The sequence below is a fragment of the Hippocampus zosterae genome, chromosome 9, assembly GCF_025434085.1.
Source record: "Hippocampus zosterae strain Florida chromosome 9, ASM2543408v3, whole genome shotgun sequence".
In the NCBI taxonomy this organism is placed as follows: domain Eukaryota; kingdom Metazoa; phylum Chordata; class Actinopteri; order Syngnathiformes; family Syngnathidae; genus Hippocampus; species Hippocampus zosterae.
In genome coordinates, this window is record NC_067459.1 from 20,363,253 (window position 1) to 20,379,457 (window position 16,205).

At 42.8% G+C, this 16,205-nt stretch overlaps 2 protein-coding genes across 12 annotated transcripts in view; both read right to left on the bottom strand.

Moving 5' to 3' along the window:
* Window positions 1-229: 229 nt before the first annotated feature.
* Window positions 230-3,096, bottom strand: myl2a (myosin, light chain 2a, regulatory, cardiac, slow). Its single transcript, XM_052075813.1, has 7 exons — window positions 2,994-3,096; window positions 2,496-2,588; window positions 1,360-1,435; window positions 979-1,083; window positions 813-891; window positions 678-726; window positions 230-607 (listed from the first exon to the last, which is right to left on the bottom strand). Exons 1-7 carry the CDS (start codon window positions 2,994-2,996, stop codon window positions 503-505), a joined length of 510 nt encoding a protein of 169 aa, XP_051931773.1. The 5' UTR covers window positions 2,997-3,096; the 3' UTR covers window positions 230-502.
* Window positions 3,097-5,459: 2,363 nt separating this feature from the next.
* The window catches only part of cita (citron rho-interacting serine/threonine kinase a), a 32,401-nt gene continuing 21,655 nt past the window's right edge, over window positions 5,460-16,205 (bottom strand). For 5 of the 11 annotated variants that reach the window (XM_052075747.1, XM_052075746.1, XM_052075752.1 and 2 more), the window contains exons 33-50: window positions 15,907-15,930; window positions 15,461-15,598; window positions 15,025-15,205; window positions 14,803-14,894; window positions 14,610-14,714; window positions 14,344-14,513; window positions 14,004-14,048; window positions 13,061-13,141; window positions 12,828-12,963; window positions 12,487-12,626; window positions 12,286-12,378; window positions 12,094-12,202; window positions 11,855-11,983; window positions 11,602-11,682; window positions 11,427-11,505; window positions 11,019-11,201; window positions 9,034-9,421; window positions 5,460-7,400 (exon numbers count right to left, since the gene is read on the bottom strand). In XM_052075747.1, the coding sequence (XP_051931707.1) occupies window positions 7,377-7,400; window positions 9,034-9,421; window positions 11,019-11,201; window positions 11,427-11,505; window positions 11,602-11,682; window positions 11,855-11,983; window positions 12,094-12,202; window positions 12,286-12,378; window positions 12,487-12,626; window positions 12,828-12,963; window positions 13,061-13,141; window positions 14,004-14,048; window positions 14,344-14,513; window positions 14,610-14,714; window positions 14,803-14,894; window positions 15,025-15,205; window positions 15,461-15,598; window positions 15,907-15,930 (2,198 nt within the window). In that variant the 3' untranslated portion in view covers window positions 5,460-7,376. The remainder of the gene's footprint in view (window positions 7,401-9,033; window positions 9,422-11,018; window positions 11,202-11,426; window positions 11,506-11,601; window positions 11,683-11,854; window positions 11,984-12,093; window positions 12,203-12,285; window positions 12,379-12,486; window positions 12,627-12,827; window positions 12,964-13,060; window positions 13,142-14,003; window positions 14,049-14,343; window positions 14,514-14,609; window positions 14,715-14,802; window positions 14,895-15,024; window positions 15,206-15,460; window positions 15,599-15,906; window positions 15,931-16,205) is intronic. The other 6 variants (XM_052075754.1, XM_052075750.1, XM_052075749.1 and 3 more) reach the window with 3 other exon arrangements.

Sequence of the window (16,205 nt, forward strand, 5' to 3'; positions counted from 1 at the left end):
CTACCTAACATGGTGTGAAACTGGTAGCGGCAATAACCTTGTGGCCCTGAATTTATCCCATCAATGTGTATGGCAAGAATTTAGAAAGAATTGACAGAAAAAAATGGGTCACTTTATTGCAAAGCTGCTAATATGTTATTATTAATGAAGTATTCCTCCATAGTCCTTTCAAATTCTTCCGGTGTCCGGCTCACTTTTTCCACATTTTAAGAGACAGATTCAGAAACGATTTCTCTGAAAACTTTTATTTGACAAACAACCAACGGCTGGATGGATATTTTCATTGTAAGCAATAAAAAGGAGAAATGTATGTGGCTAATCGGAAATGCATGTCAACGGTTGTTGTCGGGGGGGGGGGGGGGGGGTGATCAGTCCGTTTTTGTGTCGCTCTCATCTTGAACCTTTTCCTATGAGCTTGTAGCACAGAAACGACGACAGCAGCATGGCCGCCGCATGAATGAATCACAGTCCATTTCTCTCCACGTGTCCCCGCACAGGACATTCACTCCTGGTCCTTCTCCTCGCCGTGGGTGATGATGTGCACCAGGTTCTTGTAGTCCAGGTTGCCCGCCACATCTGGAGGGAAGGCAGCGAACATCTGCTCCATCTACGGTACACAAAAGAACACATTTTCATCCCGCTCCTTCCCTCTGTCGCAACGTGGACCGGCGGGTTACCTCTTCGGGGGTGAACCGGTCGGCTTGTGTTGTCAGCATCTGTGTCACACTGTGGACAGCGGAGACATGAAGCAATGCACCCCCCCCCCCTATTGTGTACCATAGATGCATATGAGTTTGTCAGTCAGCACTTACTAGTCCTTCCTCAGCACTCCTTTCCCCTCAGGGTCAAACACTTTGAACGCATTGAGAATGGTCTCTTCTGGATCAGCACCTTTCCACGTGGACGGACACACACACACAGAGTGGTATGAGTCAATTTGACATGCATGTTTTTTTTTTTTTTAAAATAAATCGCTACCTTTCAGTTTCTCCCCAAACATAGTAAGAAAGACGGTAAAGTTGATTGGGCCCGGAGCTTCTTTAAGCATCTCATCGAGCTCTTCCTGTTTCACATTCAAGCGACCTATAGGAGCAAACACAAGGACACTTAAGTAGAGATTGTATAATAATTTACTTGGTTACTTATAATTTATCTCTGTTAATTATAATATTTATAAAGTTGTGTTTATTATCAGAACAATCAGGTTGTGCTGCTTTACGGTGAGGCGTGTGGCCACCATTTTGGCTGAGATGACAAAATTGGTCTCCCTGACCGATGAAAAGCAATCATATCATGTTTTGTGTGTGTGTGTGTTTAAATCTTAACACATCACCATAGGGATAAAGTGTGTAAACGCACCGAGCGCTGCAAAAGTGTCCCTCAGGTCATTTTTGTCGATGAAGCCGTCTCTGTTCTGGTCCATGATGGTAAATGCCTGAGGTGCACACACACACACACACACGATATTGTTGAAAAAAAAAAAAAACTAAACGCACGATGATCTACCTCGTGGTCTACGGCTGTTGAGGTCTGAAGCCCAGGGGATGGGGTTTAAATTTGGCATGCGGCACATGAGAAGCATTTCGTGTGTAACCTAATCGCCAATGACGGCCGTCTGAATATTTGGCCGAGCGCATGCCAGCAGGGAGTTGCTGTTAAAGCTGGGATGGACTGAAATGCCGACAGGTGTTTGTGTTCCAAACACGGCAGGGGCGGAGCTACGTGGTGATCAGGGGACTCTCTGGCCACCCCTCATCTAGAGGAAAATTGTGATACTTGTGACTTTTCTATCATTTTTACATGGGTTTAGTATTATTGGATCCCTTGATAATCTGCCATAATTCATTGAGATGAAATGCATTAAAAAAATCTTGTAATTGATCCAATTGCAAATTCTAAAAGAATCGGTCTTAAGTAAAGAACCTTTGATTCATGCAGTAAGTTAAAATCGTGACCCTCAAACAACGTGGCTGAGAAGCCATTGTTTATCATTGCTTATGACAATTGATCACACTGATTAGCTATTAGCTAACAAATCGACGCATGAGATAGAAGTAGACTATGCAATGGTGGACAAAAGAAAAGTCACAGCAAATAATATGGCATTATCGAGTAAATTAAGCAAAGCAAAATGTTGCTCTTGATTTAAGACTTGATCCTGCTTGTTTTATGAGTGTTGAACAATTTTATTTCGTGAAACCCTGACTGCAGATAGTATGATAAACAATGACTTCTCGGTTACAGAGGGTTTACAAGCATGCAAAAGTACTTGTGTGTCAAGCGGCACGCCCTGTTGACAAATTTCAGATTACGCCCTTGAACTATGGCCTTGACCTGATATGACAAAGACGGTCAAATGTGGTCATCCAACTTGGTGAGATAATACATTTATATAACACTTCTTTCCACAAAGCGGGAATAAGGATACGTGTGTGACAGAGGCGTAATCTCTTTGATTCACCGCGTTGGTTTCAGGTTGTGCAGTTTAAACTCACCTCCTTGAATTCCTGAATCTGGGCCTGCTCAAACATGGAGAACACGTTGGAATTGGCTCCCTCTCCTGTTCTCTTCTTGGGTTTTTTGGGCGGCTGTGGACCAAAGGTAAGGAATTCATGATGATGAATATCATGACCTCGGGATGCAATCCCGCATTGGTCGCCAGGCTCATAGTAAGGCGTAATATTATCATCATGCTTGTTATTGTAGAAATCAGTCCAAAATACTTTTTCATGAAGCATTTTTTGCAACTGCAGTGAATAATATGAAATAACAATACATATACCCTGGCAATGATGCCATTAAGATAATGTGACTTGAAAGCAATTTTAGGGTGATAAAAAGGTAGCAATACCCAAAAGCATTATGCCTAATAGTCATTTTTGAGCAACCCCCACCCCCAAAACGTCATGCGGTTCAATTTGAGAAGGAAACATAAAAGTCTGCGCACTTCAAGGCAGCATCTCTTGTCTCGTAACACACACAGGGTGACTTACCATGGTTGAGCAGCTGGGAGGTGAGAGCAACAATGATCCAGTGAACAATGAAGAGAAGGTGGGTGGCCTTTTGTAGCCCCCCAGCTGTCATCTCCACTGGATGATATTTATAAACGATGTCCACTTTAGGAAGTGACAGGTAAACGATGCTTCGACCCGCTTTGTCGGCCACATACTATTTCATGTGCGCTCTTCCCTTGAGCACAGAAACACACATATAGACACCGCCGCAAGATTTGCTTTTGTCACTGTTAGCAGAGAGCTGAATAACATGATTAGAATATCCAAAGCAGTTCCAATGTTAAAGTCTCACCCTCTCTGTCCACGGAACACTGGCTTTACTATGGACACAATCTGCCACTGTATTCAGTAAACTCAAATCATTTTGTGGATGATGTTGGTTCATTTTTAGAGCCCGCTATTACCACCCAGATGGGCCAAATGCAATTGGAAGTAAGATAAAATTGGGTTTAAGTGCATTTCGACACATATATTAGACGTCAAATCTCCAATGTGTTGTTGTATGGATGACAGTCACAAAACAATAAGCTTGAGTAAAAATAAACTTTGGTTCTCCTTGCCAACAAATATTTACCCAGTTGGAAAGCTCGTTTGTTTCCATCTTAAATGATGCCCCATTTTTAGACGAGTTGTTGAGAAGAGGAATGGCATCTTGTAGCAGTGTGTGCCCAGGCTACTGAACAGCACGAGAAAGAGGCGCCAGCCTATTGTGCAAGTGTTTGGTTCAACCACACTCCTGTGACGGGACTCGTCGTTTGTTCAAAGACTAAATGGGACATTCTATCCTGTTTTCTGCATTCCATACATGAAAGAACACCAAACAAGGGTCAAGACCCCCAAAAAGCTGTTTGTCACAGACAGTGACGATTTGGCACATTTTACATGTTCATTTGTGCTCCGCATGCCAGAAATACTTACCACCAACGCATACTTGCGGCTCAGCACCCTTGGATTTACATATTTATTCCATTTTTTTAAAAACAATTTTAAACTGGGCTCCTCTCTTCCAGGAGCATAGTTTGGGGCTGTTTGATTTGTAAATTAAAATTGTTTAATTTTTAGGGCTTTCAGAGCTAACTACCTTATTGGCCGGAATATAAGACGGCCCTGATTATAAGACTCAAGTTTGAAAAAATACTTTTTGAACACCTAATTAATTTTTATACAGAAAATAATTACAGTACATCTGAAACAAATGATTATAACAATATATATGTGAGAAAAAGCATTTTAGTTTGCCTCATTCAAATCTAAAACGCAATCACATTCCTAAATGAATTGGCTTCTGGTGTTTGAAATGTAAATTACATCATAACTTCTCCTCAGCTGCTGGTTAACCTGGCTGATCTTTGACCTGCAACAGAAAAGGCTCGAAAAGGCTTCTTACCACATTTTAAAAAAATTTTCTTCTTTGTGCTAACGCTATTTTTATTCTTTGTGGCAGGGGTTCACTTTGGCCTGGGGAATCAAGTTCAGCATTCGCTTCAATGATATCTGGCGCCATCTAGCGTCGTGAATGGGTATAATGTCTAGACCCCCGAATATAAGACGACCCCCACTTTTTCAGTCTTATTTCAATGCAAAAAACACCGTCTTATATTCGGGTTAATACGGTATGTTATTTAGTACAATGGTACTTGGTGAAAAACCACTGTATTTGAAAACCCCAGAACAGAACCAGACAACGGAGGCATGAGACACATGCTCACTGTCACCAACGAGCTCTGCGACATCACAAGTAGCCGTTCAAATATGTGCAGCTAAATAAACACGTCCTTACAATGTGAGCATGCTTCATTAACAGGTCCTCTCAGATTGACTCAAGGTTCCCAGGTCAAGAAAAGTGACAGTGTGTGAGAATGAGTCAGGATGACGAGTTGACACCACGTGTGCGCGAGCTATATCGAGAGAGGCGCTCCCGACAGTCGCTGTCAAATAAAACGCAGTTTGATGGCCTCGCGGCAGATGTCAGGGGTGTCATATCGCAAGCATAATGTGAACAGCCAGGTCACAGTTATTGTTACCCGAAGGAGACTGGGGGGAGGGGTTGAGGGGAGGTACATGCTATTGTTGAAAGCAGCCCCTCCCTTTGTGATTTGTGAGCAGCCAAGGCAGCTACTGTGTCTGGAATGACGGGCCATTGTATCCCTGCAGGCTGAGCACTGGGATGTACGCGTGTGCCTAAAAATAGAACGACCTCTTCAAACTTAATGGACGTGGACAAACGGTAACATCACTGCCGGGCCATTAAAGCCTTGAGATGATGTAGGAAATATGCACAGAGATGTTCAAAGTCCATACATCCATTTTCCTTTCTCCTCACAAGGTTCGCGGGGGTGTGTGCTGGAGCCTATCCCAGCTGTCTTCATTCGGGCAGGAGGCGGGGGACACCCTGAACCGGTCACCAGCCAATCGCAGGGCACACACAGACGAACAACCATCATGTTCAAAGTCAATGGATATATTTAATATTGTGTGACCAAATCTCCACAGGGAACTGGAATAAAACATTGGTTGTTAGCAAACATCAATATCATATCCAGCATCAAAGCAGTTCAATGAAATGTACAACTTAAGAGTATAAAAATAAAACAAGGATGGGTAAACAACTGGTTTTTAAACAGTGAAACCCCGGACGTCCTGCATTTGGGAATTCACTTCATTATTCGTTTCGGTACTCAGGCCATAGCAATAGCAGTAGTGATGCGATAAAAGTATTGCTTTGGGGGTCATCACGGAACTATGTTGCAGTTGAGGAGTTTCATTTACACATAAGTTCTATTTTTTTTTAGGAGGAGGTTGGGTTGTCTGTTGTGTACTTTTGTTACGTATATAACGGGGCTTCACTGTATTCTGATCAGCAGGAAATGCGTGCATTTGGGTTCATTAATTGCTTAAAAAACCTTTTCAACCAAATGGATCAACTTCAATACATTCAAGGAAGCTTGTACATTGAAAACTATCAAAGTGTCATGAAGTTGAGAAGTCTTCATGTTCAGTGATTGACTCTTGTCAAAACACATCAAATACAGCATCTATTTTGTGTCAACACAATGTAACTTATGTCACAGGTCACATTAGGATTTACACAAATCAAAACGAAACACAACAAAGAATCCGAAATCGATTTCATTTGAGTGCTAAACTGGCATTTTACACAATCAGGACTGCCTTTAAAACACAGAACTCAGAATGTGAAAATGTGTTTTTTTTTCCCCCTCGTCATTTGCTGAATGATGGAATTTAAACAGAAACCAAATGAGGCAGAAGCAGAGGAAAATACACTAGTTGATTCCAAACTAGAGCGAACCAAATTATTTTCAGCCACTACTTTCACCAATTTGGATTCCATCGACGGGATGGGAGAGTCCAACAATGCTGCTTTCATCTCCCTCTTTTTTTTTGGGGGGGGGGGGGGGGGAATGGAGGCTTGCCATTGACAAATGGAGGCACTACACTAGTCAGAGCCAGAATGCAATCACTCACTTTTATAGACATTTGCACATATTAAAAGAATACTCATTAGACATTCAAGAGGACATGTTATCACTTTTTTTTCCTTTAACAAAAATAGACATGGCTTATCCAGCCTTGAAATTCCATCTCAATATATATTTATATATATATGTATAGAAAATTATGTCTTGTCTATTTACAGTCAGATAGCATTCTGAAGGATTAGAAAGGTCCTGCTGCACGGCATTGCGGCTAGCGCACTTTTTTTTTTTTTAATTCTCACCTATCCCCAGGAAGACAAGCCTCTGCTTTGCGGCTTTATTGACTTAGTTCAGATTTTTGTTTGTTTGTTTGTTTTTGTTTTTGTTTTTTTAAATACATGGCTTTACTAACCTAGTACCAATACGGCCAAGTCAAACAGAAAATTAGTAGTGAATGATTGTAAGGAGCTCTTAATGATTGTGTGTTGACAGTCGCAGATGCTCCGAAAAACAAAATGCTACGGAGGCCGTGACAGAGCCCGTGCGTTTCTTTTTCTTCTTTCGACCTGTAACTGGTTCTGTTAATATTTCAGCAATCCACGTGAGAGTTTGCATTGCTACAGCTGAGCTTTTCGAGCATAATTGCATTAAGTTGAGTTTATTTTCCTTTAAACGTCATTGAACTGAAAGGTAGAGCCACCCCAAAACACAGTAAAAACACCCTGCTTGAAAAGTTGTTCGGATGGCATTTTGGACATTGGTTTATTCCCCGAACAATGGCCTCTTATTTCCGAAAACTATTTGTTGTTTCTTGAGTGGAGTTGCCTACTTGGATGCCAATCAAAACAACTGTGTGGCAGTGTTTCCTTGTGACTTGGTGACATTCTCTCCGATTTGGACCTCCTCGCTGTCGGAGAAGAGGCTCCTAAACAGACGACTGGTCCCATACCTGTCCAACAGAGTCAAGAGAAAATATTAGCAATATAGCGAAGGAACCCATTCTCATCTGGTCAACCTCCAATGTGTTCAGATTCTAAAGCTATTTTGTTTTTAAACCATGAGAAATGACAGAAATGACTCCAGGCTCTGCTGTGGAACACTGCAGCTCCAGCAGCGTTACCTTCGAGCTCTGTGCTGCCGCTCCGATTCAAGTTTTGTTGGGCAGCTGTCACGTGGCCTTACATGAAACGGGTGAGTAAAAGATCACTTTGAAAACTTTCAGACCACCCACAAATAGATTTCACGATTTAACTTTTGAAGGTAATGGGTGGCATCAGCGCTCTTTAGGGAGCCACCCATATGCATATTCATATGGATGAATATGCATATTTGCAAATGCCAAATTTTCATTCAACACATTTTCTCATATATCCATCCATCCATTTTCCAATCTGCTTTATCCTCACAAGTCCAAAAATGATTTAAATTAAAGGTTGTAGTGTAACTAAATGGGTAAAAAAAAAAAATCCAAGGGTGTGAATACTTTTGCAAAGAACCGTGTGTTCTCACAACATAACTGTATGTTCTACAGTTGCGCCTTAATGAGAATTTTGGTGGTATGAAATCCAATTTGTATGACCCCGAGTTTAGTTTGTCTTGAGATTGTTAGTAATAAATGAAATCCATTAGTGAACAACAACAACCACAGACACGCATTTTGGTACCCTAGTTTCTTCACAGTTGGACACAGGCCGCAAAGCAGTAAATAATCTAGAGTTTTTGGCTAATACACAGGGGTGCTTTCTTGCAAACACGAGAAGGCTATTCATAAATATTTATTGTAAATCCAAGCTGCCGCCAGGAGACAGATTAAATTAGCATAAATACTGGAAAGAGCTTCTGGCTCATTCCAAAAGACTGCAAAGAAGCCACTTTTAAAGAACATTCTTCATCATGTTTACTCTCTATTGACTCGTAAATTACTATGCTCGATATTGTCATTGTGCCACCATCCACCCACCATCACTGCGAGTGAAAATAGATTCTCAACAGCACCTGAGGTCAAACAGAAACGTCTACAATTGCCATGATTTGCAACCACTACGCCATTAACCTTCGGGTGCTGCGAGAGCTCAAGCGATATGTAAATGGAAATGTATTGATGGGGTTATAGTTACCACAAATAATGTACAGTATCTTGGTTTACCGATGCCACGGCAGAATAGTGGCAAGCAGCACAATGAAATGCTCTTCCGCAAGGTGGCAGAAGGTACCATTAACCTTTGTATCAACCTGTTGCCATTCCGTCAACAGTGTTCAACTAACAGGCCCACGGCTCACGCAGAGAAGGTAGATGTTGTGAGCAAATTGACATTGAGATGCTCGTTATTTCAGGGAACGGATTTTTTTTTCTGGTGGTGTCCGATGATATTTTTCTAATGAAGAAAAAAAAAAGTGCCTTGTATCATGAAAATTTGAATGAGTTCACTCATTCAATGACAAGGATGTTTTTTTTTAGGGGGGTTAGATTACAGGCATTCAATCGCAGGTACCTCTTTATGTATATATATTTTTTTTTCTTCACATGGTATGATAAAGGAGATGAAAATGGGCTGGGACTGAATTTAAAGCAATCAACTGACCTTGGCAACGGGGTTGATGGGCGTGCGTCCAGAACCAGTATGAAGCCTCTGGCGTTCCTCGAATCGACCCGGTGACCTCTCCCTGCGCACATCCATCACACGCCCCGGGGAGCGCTCCATTCGGGGGTCGGCCATGGCCCTTGCCGGGGAGCGCTCTAATCGAGGGTCGGCCATGGCTCTGCCGGGAGATGCGATGATCCGGTTCTCCAGCATCCTGCCGGGAGACTTTTCTCTCTCCAGAGGACGGCTGGGGGATTTGTCACGCCGAAACTCGGTGCGGGCCTCTCGGTAGCGGTGGGGTGTGCCAGGCTCCCCGTGGACAAGGGGGTTGCCTGCCAGCCTTTTGGAGATGTGTTCGTTGTAGGAAGGAGGCCCACGTTTGTTTGGGCTGTCGGGGAGAAGGAGGAAAGGAACAAAAGGAAGCGCGCCCTGGGTGACGAGTCAAGGCTACCAATTCTACAGGAAAACAGAATGCTTTGTGTTCTACTCGGCAGATGTTGGAAAGGGAAACCGAATGACTCATCCACCGCTTTGTGGTAGTGCTCCACGAGGGGACTTTATGAAAAATGTACTTTTTCATTGCTTGTGTTTAGGTTTCTGTGGAATGCCTGCCCACTAATAAATTGTGGAATTTGCATAAAGATTTTATGTGTCTGTGAGTGAGCCGTTCTGCACTTTCCCCACTGGTGTAGCATAAATATAAAAAGTCTACACACCCCTCTTCAAATGCCAGGCATCTGTGACATTTAAAAAATACATCTTTTTGAGAGGGGAAGTAAAACTAAAATGAATCACTTCGATCCATTCGTAAACAGTAATTGCCCACATCCTCTCAGCAGTAATTATTCTGTGGTTTCTGTCTCAATCCCTCTCATGTGATATTGCCTAATTGTTATTAAGCTGTTTTTAGCAATAAACAAAAAGAATCAAACAATCGGTTAATAAACAGCAACCGGGGAAAAAGGTTATGTAATACACGTAAATGCAAAATTCGTCTCTAAAAAAGTCTCAAAAATCTATTTGTTTGGCAATGCAGGACTCGGGTTGCTAAACTGAGTCAAAGATACAATACAAATGGCTTTGGAATGTAGCAGATAAGCAGACATCAAAGCCCATTTTTGACATCAGCACTTTTTTTTCCCAGTGCTAACTTCATCAAAAGCGCAAGCACCCATCCACCCATTTTCTACTGCAGATCCTGTTCAGTGACATGGAAGCTGGATCTTATACTAGCTGACTGTGGGCAAAAGGCAGACTGGTCCGGACTGGTTGCCAGTCGAGTGCAGGCCACACAGAGACCACTCGCATTCACAACAACATGCATGCCTACATTCACTGAGCGGGACTTAATCTCACGCTAGCTGCAAATCAGCCCAGTGTACCACTACGCACATGTTTGACTCCTCAAAAGCAAGCATCATGTTGTAATAGACCACAATCACATGACATAAAATAAAAAATGTAGTCTTTATTAACTCCCCTTCAACATTTACATGTTTAAATTATCTCATGATTTATTACATATAAAAAATGATCTCTTCCTCCTGCAAAACAAAAGAAAATGCAGCTCTCACTGATAAAAAAAATAAAAATAAAAATACGAAGGCCAAACTTAACCATCACCAACTGTGCAGGCCAAGCTGTGCCCTGCCGTACCAGCTTCACCAGTGGTGTCAGCAGACCAACCCTCACCAACAAGAAGTGAATGACAAACGCCACACCCAAAACAAGAGACCGACCAAAGATCTTTTTTTTTTCTTCGTCAATGAAAAGATCTATCTCCCTGATAGATAAATTAAACGCTTTTTCCCCTCCCGTCCGATTAAACAAATACCAAAATCTAGCTTGAAGCTGAAGTGGGGCTCAATCAATCACAAAAATTTCTTTGGAATCGGGACATCGCATCATTTGCACATATACAAAACGCTGGAGGAGGAAAAAAAATGTGCAGTCCATACCCTGAGTGAAAACAAAGGCGACCTCACCTGCGTCCGGAGCCACAATGTTGCAAGTCTCCTCCGCCATCCTGGTTCTGAATCAAGTTGCCCTTACAGCAAATTACTCTCAGTTTGTTCTGATATGATGACGCCAAGTAAATGGCGCCGGAGGAGATAGCGGGGCCAAGGTAGCGTGGGTTTGGGATGTCCAGGTGAGCGTATGAGTGGGACCTGAAAAGAGTCGAGAAAGAAGCTACGCACACTGGTTTTGGCAGAAATATGAAAAAATATAGTAATTCAGTGTCAGCGACTATATTTACATTTACTTACAGTAGCTAAACCTGAATACAATACTTCATAGCATTCAATGGATTCATTCGCCATGTACTGTGTTGTTGTGTACGTTTGCCATCAACCAACAAGAAGAATCCCGTCGGTCTCTAATAATAAGCTTACCCTAAAGCAGAATGTCCCTGGATCTCAATCACATCCAGAGAGTTGAAGTAGGTCACAAAAAGGTATGGCTCTCTGTAGGCTGAAAGGTCAAACTCTCATTGAATATCACATGGCATGCTGATTTTGTAAACAGGATAGAAAATGCAATATTATAATCCAATGAAGATTCACTGACCGAATGACAGAGGCAGGCGGCTCCACTTGATATCATCAGTCCTACTCCTGCGGCCGTATGCGTCCACAAACACACCAAACTCTGCGATAAAAAACATTTTCTTGTCAAGTAAAAATAAATCAGCACTTTTTTTAAAGTTGGTGGGAACATTCTACGTGTCAGCAGCAGGTGCATATGAGAGAAAGTGAAGAGATTTGCTCTACTGCATTGGCATTGCGGCACCTTCGCTGGCACACAGAAAAGAACATCTCACCATGGAAACAGAGCAGGTATTCCTCCTTCTGAGGAGCCGTGGTGACCTGAATGATGGAGATGGGGAAGCTGTGGGAGGATGCAGCAAACACAGCAGAGGCTAACGTCACGTCGTTTTTATCCAGGAACTCTGCGGGGATGGACACACGCATTAGTCAAGCGGCTCAGTCAGGTTGAAGTGAACGCGCAATCGATTTAATATCAAGAGCACTCGACGAGAGGCCGTGGCGGATGACAAACCTTCGAGCACGTACTGCTTCATTTCAATTTCATAGAATTTGTTGGTGCCGATGATAATACTGTAGCCAGTGAAGTGGATACAGCTGCAAGGCTCTGAGGTCTCAATTTCCTGTAAATCAAGTCAAAAGTTGAACAATATCACCCACGTCATTGCTAGACTTAAACATAGCTTCGGCTGTATGCGCCGCTTACCTTTCTGATACAGAACTTGTTGAGGCTTTCATTAAGCCGCAGAATTGTAATTTTATTGGGCATAGCGGCACAGATACAGATCCCATTGTCAATCTGTGAAGGAGGTGAAAAAAATAAAATAAAATACATTTTGGGGAGGGGTAATGCTCATCTTTGAAAACTGATCATTTTACTCCATCTGACAAAAGTCATCTAACTGACCTTTCCAGAGGAGAATAGATGGCACCCTTTCACCGTCTCGAAGATGAAGGGGTTGAGGTCTGGTGGAGCTGGGAGATGGGATTGTGATAAAGACTGTTTCACCTTCTTGATCTCCACCAAACACAGGGCCCGATCCTCTCCTGGAACACACATTCCATACAAATGCACTTTATATTGCACAATATGAAATGCATATTGAAAGACTTAAAACATGAAGGGAAGCATGGGCATGATTAATGAAAACCTCTACGACTTGGTAATAAAGGTTACCGTACTTGGGGGCTGGGGGTTGGGGGGGCAATTAGAAGAATTAACATTGGTGAATGGCTTCACTGACTAACCAGTGATCATCAACAGCTTGTCGAGCTCCCTCAGGATCTGAATCTGGAATACGGCGGTCAGGCCCGGAATGTGGGTTAAGGAGTTCTTTATGACGTTCAGCGCATACAATCCTTCCTCAGAGCCGACCAGCACGATCTAAGGTGAGTAACAAGGACGGCCGTAGCTGTAAAACCTGCAGGCGGATTGCGAAGCCGCCTAACGACAAGCTTGCACGAAATGTTTATGGCAGAACCTGGTCAGTGAGAGGCAGAGTGCAATTGATGTCCAGACGGTCGTCGCCCTCAAGCTTCAGTAAAGAGTTGCCCAGAAGTTTCTGTAAGGACAGCACAGTACAAGATGTGAGGAGAAAAAAAATTGGGGCGGGCATCAAAAGATGTTTATCAAGAAAGACAACAAGCTCTCAAACATCCCCTTCATACAGATAGAGCAAAACCCACTTGATGTTGGAGAACATGCAGCCACAGATGAGATGGTAGCCTGAACAAACAATAATGAGTCATATTTTACACATATCACCGGCATTACCTAATTCCCCTATACAAGTGTAATTTATGCAAACAAATGCGGTTGTCGGGGCGCTTCCAATTTTCAGTACTTCAATTATTCATGTGACTATTTATATGTAACTATTCCTTTGGTGAACGCAAAAGTGCCACAGCGGCACGTATCACAGCAATAGGGAGAAATGAATCATCTGGGCATGCTGCACTGCGAAGGGGACCATGACAGTTGAAGAGGTGTGGGAGGCAAGGCAACTATATGGAAATCTCCGAAAAATATCTTCATCTATATTTTGGTTCGGAGCTTTGGTAGCGAATGCCAACCGAGCACAAATAGCTTTTCTTCTTTCCGAGACACAATAAGGTGGCAAAGAACGTGTAAGTATATTTCAGTGAAAGAGCTGAAGCAGCATGGCTCTTGCATGCGCATGCATAGCACAGCATGCTAACGGCCAAAGGTATAGAGTTCCAAACAGACCCATGCATTTGGCACAGTCTTTTTTCCGTGCACATTTGGCCACTTTAAAACAGCGACCACGGAACCATTTAACAGCCTGGTTCTGCGTTATCCTGCACAGAGCTGTGATAGTGTTCTATGCATGGACAGGTACAGCAACTACATGCTCAGGCAGTTGATCACTGAAGCCCAAGCATTCGTGCAGCTTCTTACAGTACCTGAACCAGGGGTGACAGGTTCTTCTGTCTTTTAGAAACACCTGCCTATAATGGTCCACGCAAACGCGTCGAATGGGGATACACACAGCACATAATGACATTAACAAGGACGATCAAAACACACAAAGAGAAGATGTGGTTGGTGATAACATGCAAAGAGAGAGAAAGACAGAAGAGGAGAAAGAAGAAATGAAGGCACTGGCTAATGTCGGGAGCATTTAGTAACGTTGACTTCAACCGCAACAAGCAGTACACGCTTCCCTTGAGTTCAATTACAATTTGACACGGCCATAAAACATGTATTATTCCAAATGACACAGACAAAAGGTTTAGCGCTTACGGCGTCCGAATCCCCTTTGTCTTTAGTGCCACGGCTACCAGCCACCACAGACTCCAGTACAGCCACCCAGCGCTGTTTGTCCGGGAAACTGGGAGCCATGAAGTAGAGAGACTGGCCTGGCCAACAAGTGGTGTGGGGGTGTGACTCCAGCTTCAGAATGTAAGGGATGTCTGGAAGCAAACACACGGAAAATGTGGATCGACAAATCTCGGATAGGTGGATATACTTTCGAGTGCGGTACAAGTAGCTGGCAATGAACTGCTGACCTGACTTTGCAGTGTTGATGAGCTCTGAGGCTCCAACAGCTCCATGAACAGTTATCTCTCCATCAGGAAGACAAAGCTCAAACTCTTCCTCCGCATTGACACAGTCTAAAAACGACATGTCAAATTAATTTTGCACTGCGTACTGACTTTTCTCTGATGTCTCTTTCATATCCTCGAAAAAAAATGTTGTGACCTTCTCTTGGCTCCGTATCGTAGATTGATATTTTGGTTCCATCAAGAACCACATATTTCGTCTCCCAGCCCTGCTGACCACGCTTGCCATTTCTATGCAAAACACGAAAAATAATCATGATTCAAATATCAGTTCAGAACGTTATGGTTAATATCAAATTTCACATCACGGTACATTCATTGTCCATGGACCAGTATATGTCAGGAAGAGTGAACCATTAACCTTGGCTGCTTCATCCATCCCTCCAAGCGAACATGTCCACTAGCTTCCTTAACCTGTAGTCCCGGGGAGCTTGCCTTCTCTCGACATAAAGCCTCAGAGAAGTGGGTGGCATATTCAGCTGGCAGGCCACAAGTGGCTGGAAGGCATGGTGAGCATTTGGGATGGCAAAGAGTGTGGCATTCTACAGAATGACACACATACACAATTATAATTAATTATAAAGATTATTCATGGTAAATTCTGGAACCAAAAAAAAGTTATTTTTTTCACACTCTAACATTTTCCAAATAGGCCTGGTTACAATCCCAAAAACGTCCATGTGAGATTATGTGGTGGATGGCTTTCAAAGACGATGGTTAACAATTTTGATAAGAGTAGCCAATAAATCCCTCGCTGAAATACCACCCGTTGTTCTCTGTAAACAGAGGAGACAAACCCAGACAAGTGGCAGCCTGGCGTCCAAAATGCACAGTGTCCAAGCAGACGGCACATTTGGCAGCCCTCATGTTGAGACCCACAGTGAAGCGATGGGGAATGTTGTGGTGCATTCTCTCCTTCACGCGACGACCAAACTCTGCAATGTAAGAATAAGGGGAAAAGAGCTGTCAGAAATTGAGATTTTGTTACACTGGAGAGCAGGGACATCTCACAAGATTTATTTTTTCACAGTTTGCATGGTGAAAATGACAAAACAAAAAGAGATTTTATTTTTTGGGGTGAAAATACTCAGATGTTTGCGTGTGAGCCTCGGAAAATGCCACTATGCATGCCAGTCAGAATGGAATGCATAAATGATGAAGTATGGAGGTCCAAAAAACATGAATTGAGGTGCACACCACATTGGAGAAGACGTAAGAAAGGAATGGGTGACTGCTAACTTACTTTCAAAGGTGACCCTCCTCTTTTCTGCAAGGAATAAGAGGAAAGAGACAGAAAGGAGATAGCAGTCTAACAATAGCTATGTGAAAGTGACACACACACACAGGTTGAGGCCTGAATCACAAAGAAAGGCAATGGACTTGTCACTTCAGCAACGTGTATCTGATAGGATCAGAGCACGTCCTCTTGGTCCGTCTACTTTTTATTATATTGCTATAATAGGAGGATTCTTCAGAAGTCATTAGGAAACTTAAGAAATAGAACAGTTCAAGCAGATTGGTGCGACGAGATAAATTCGGTCC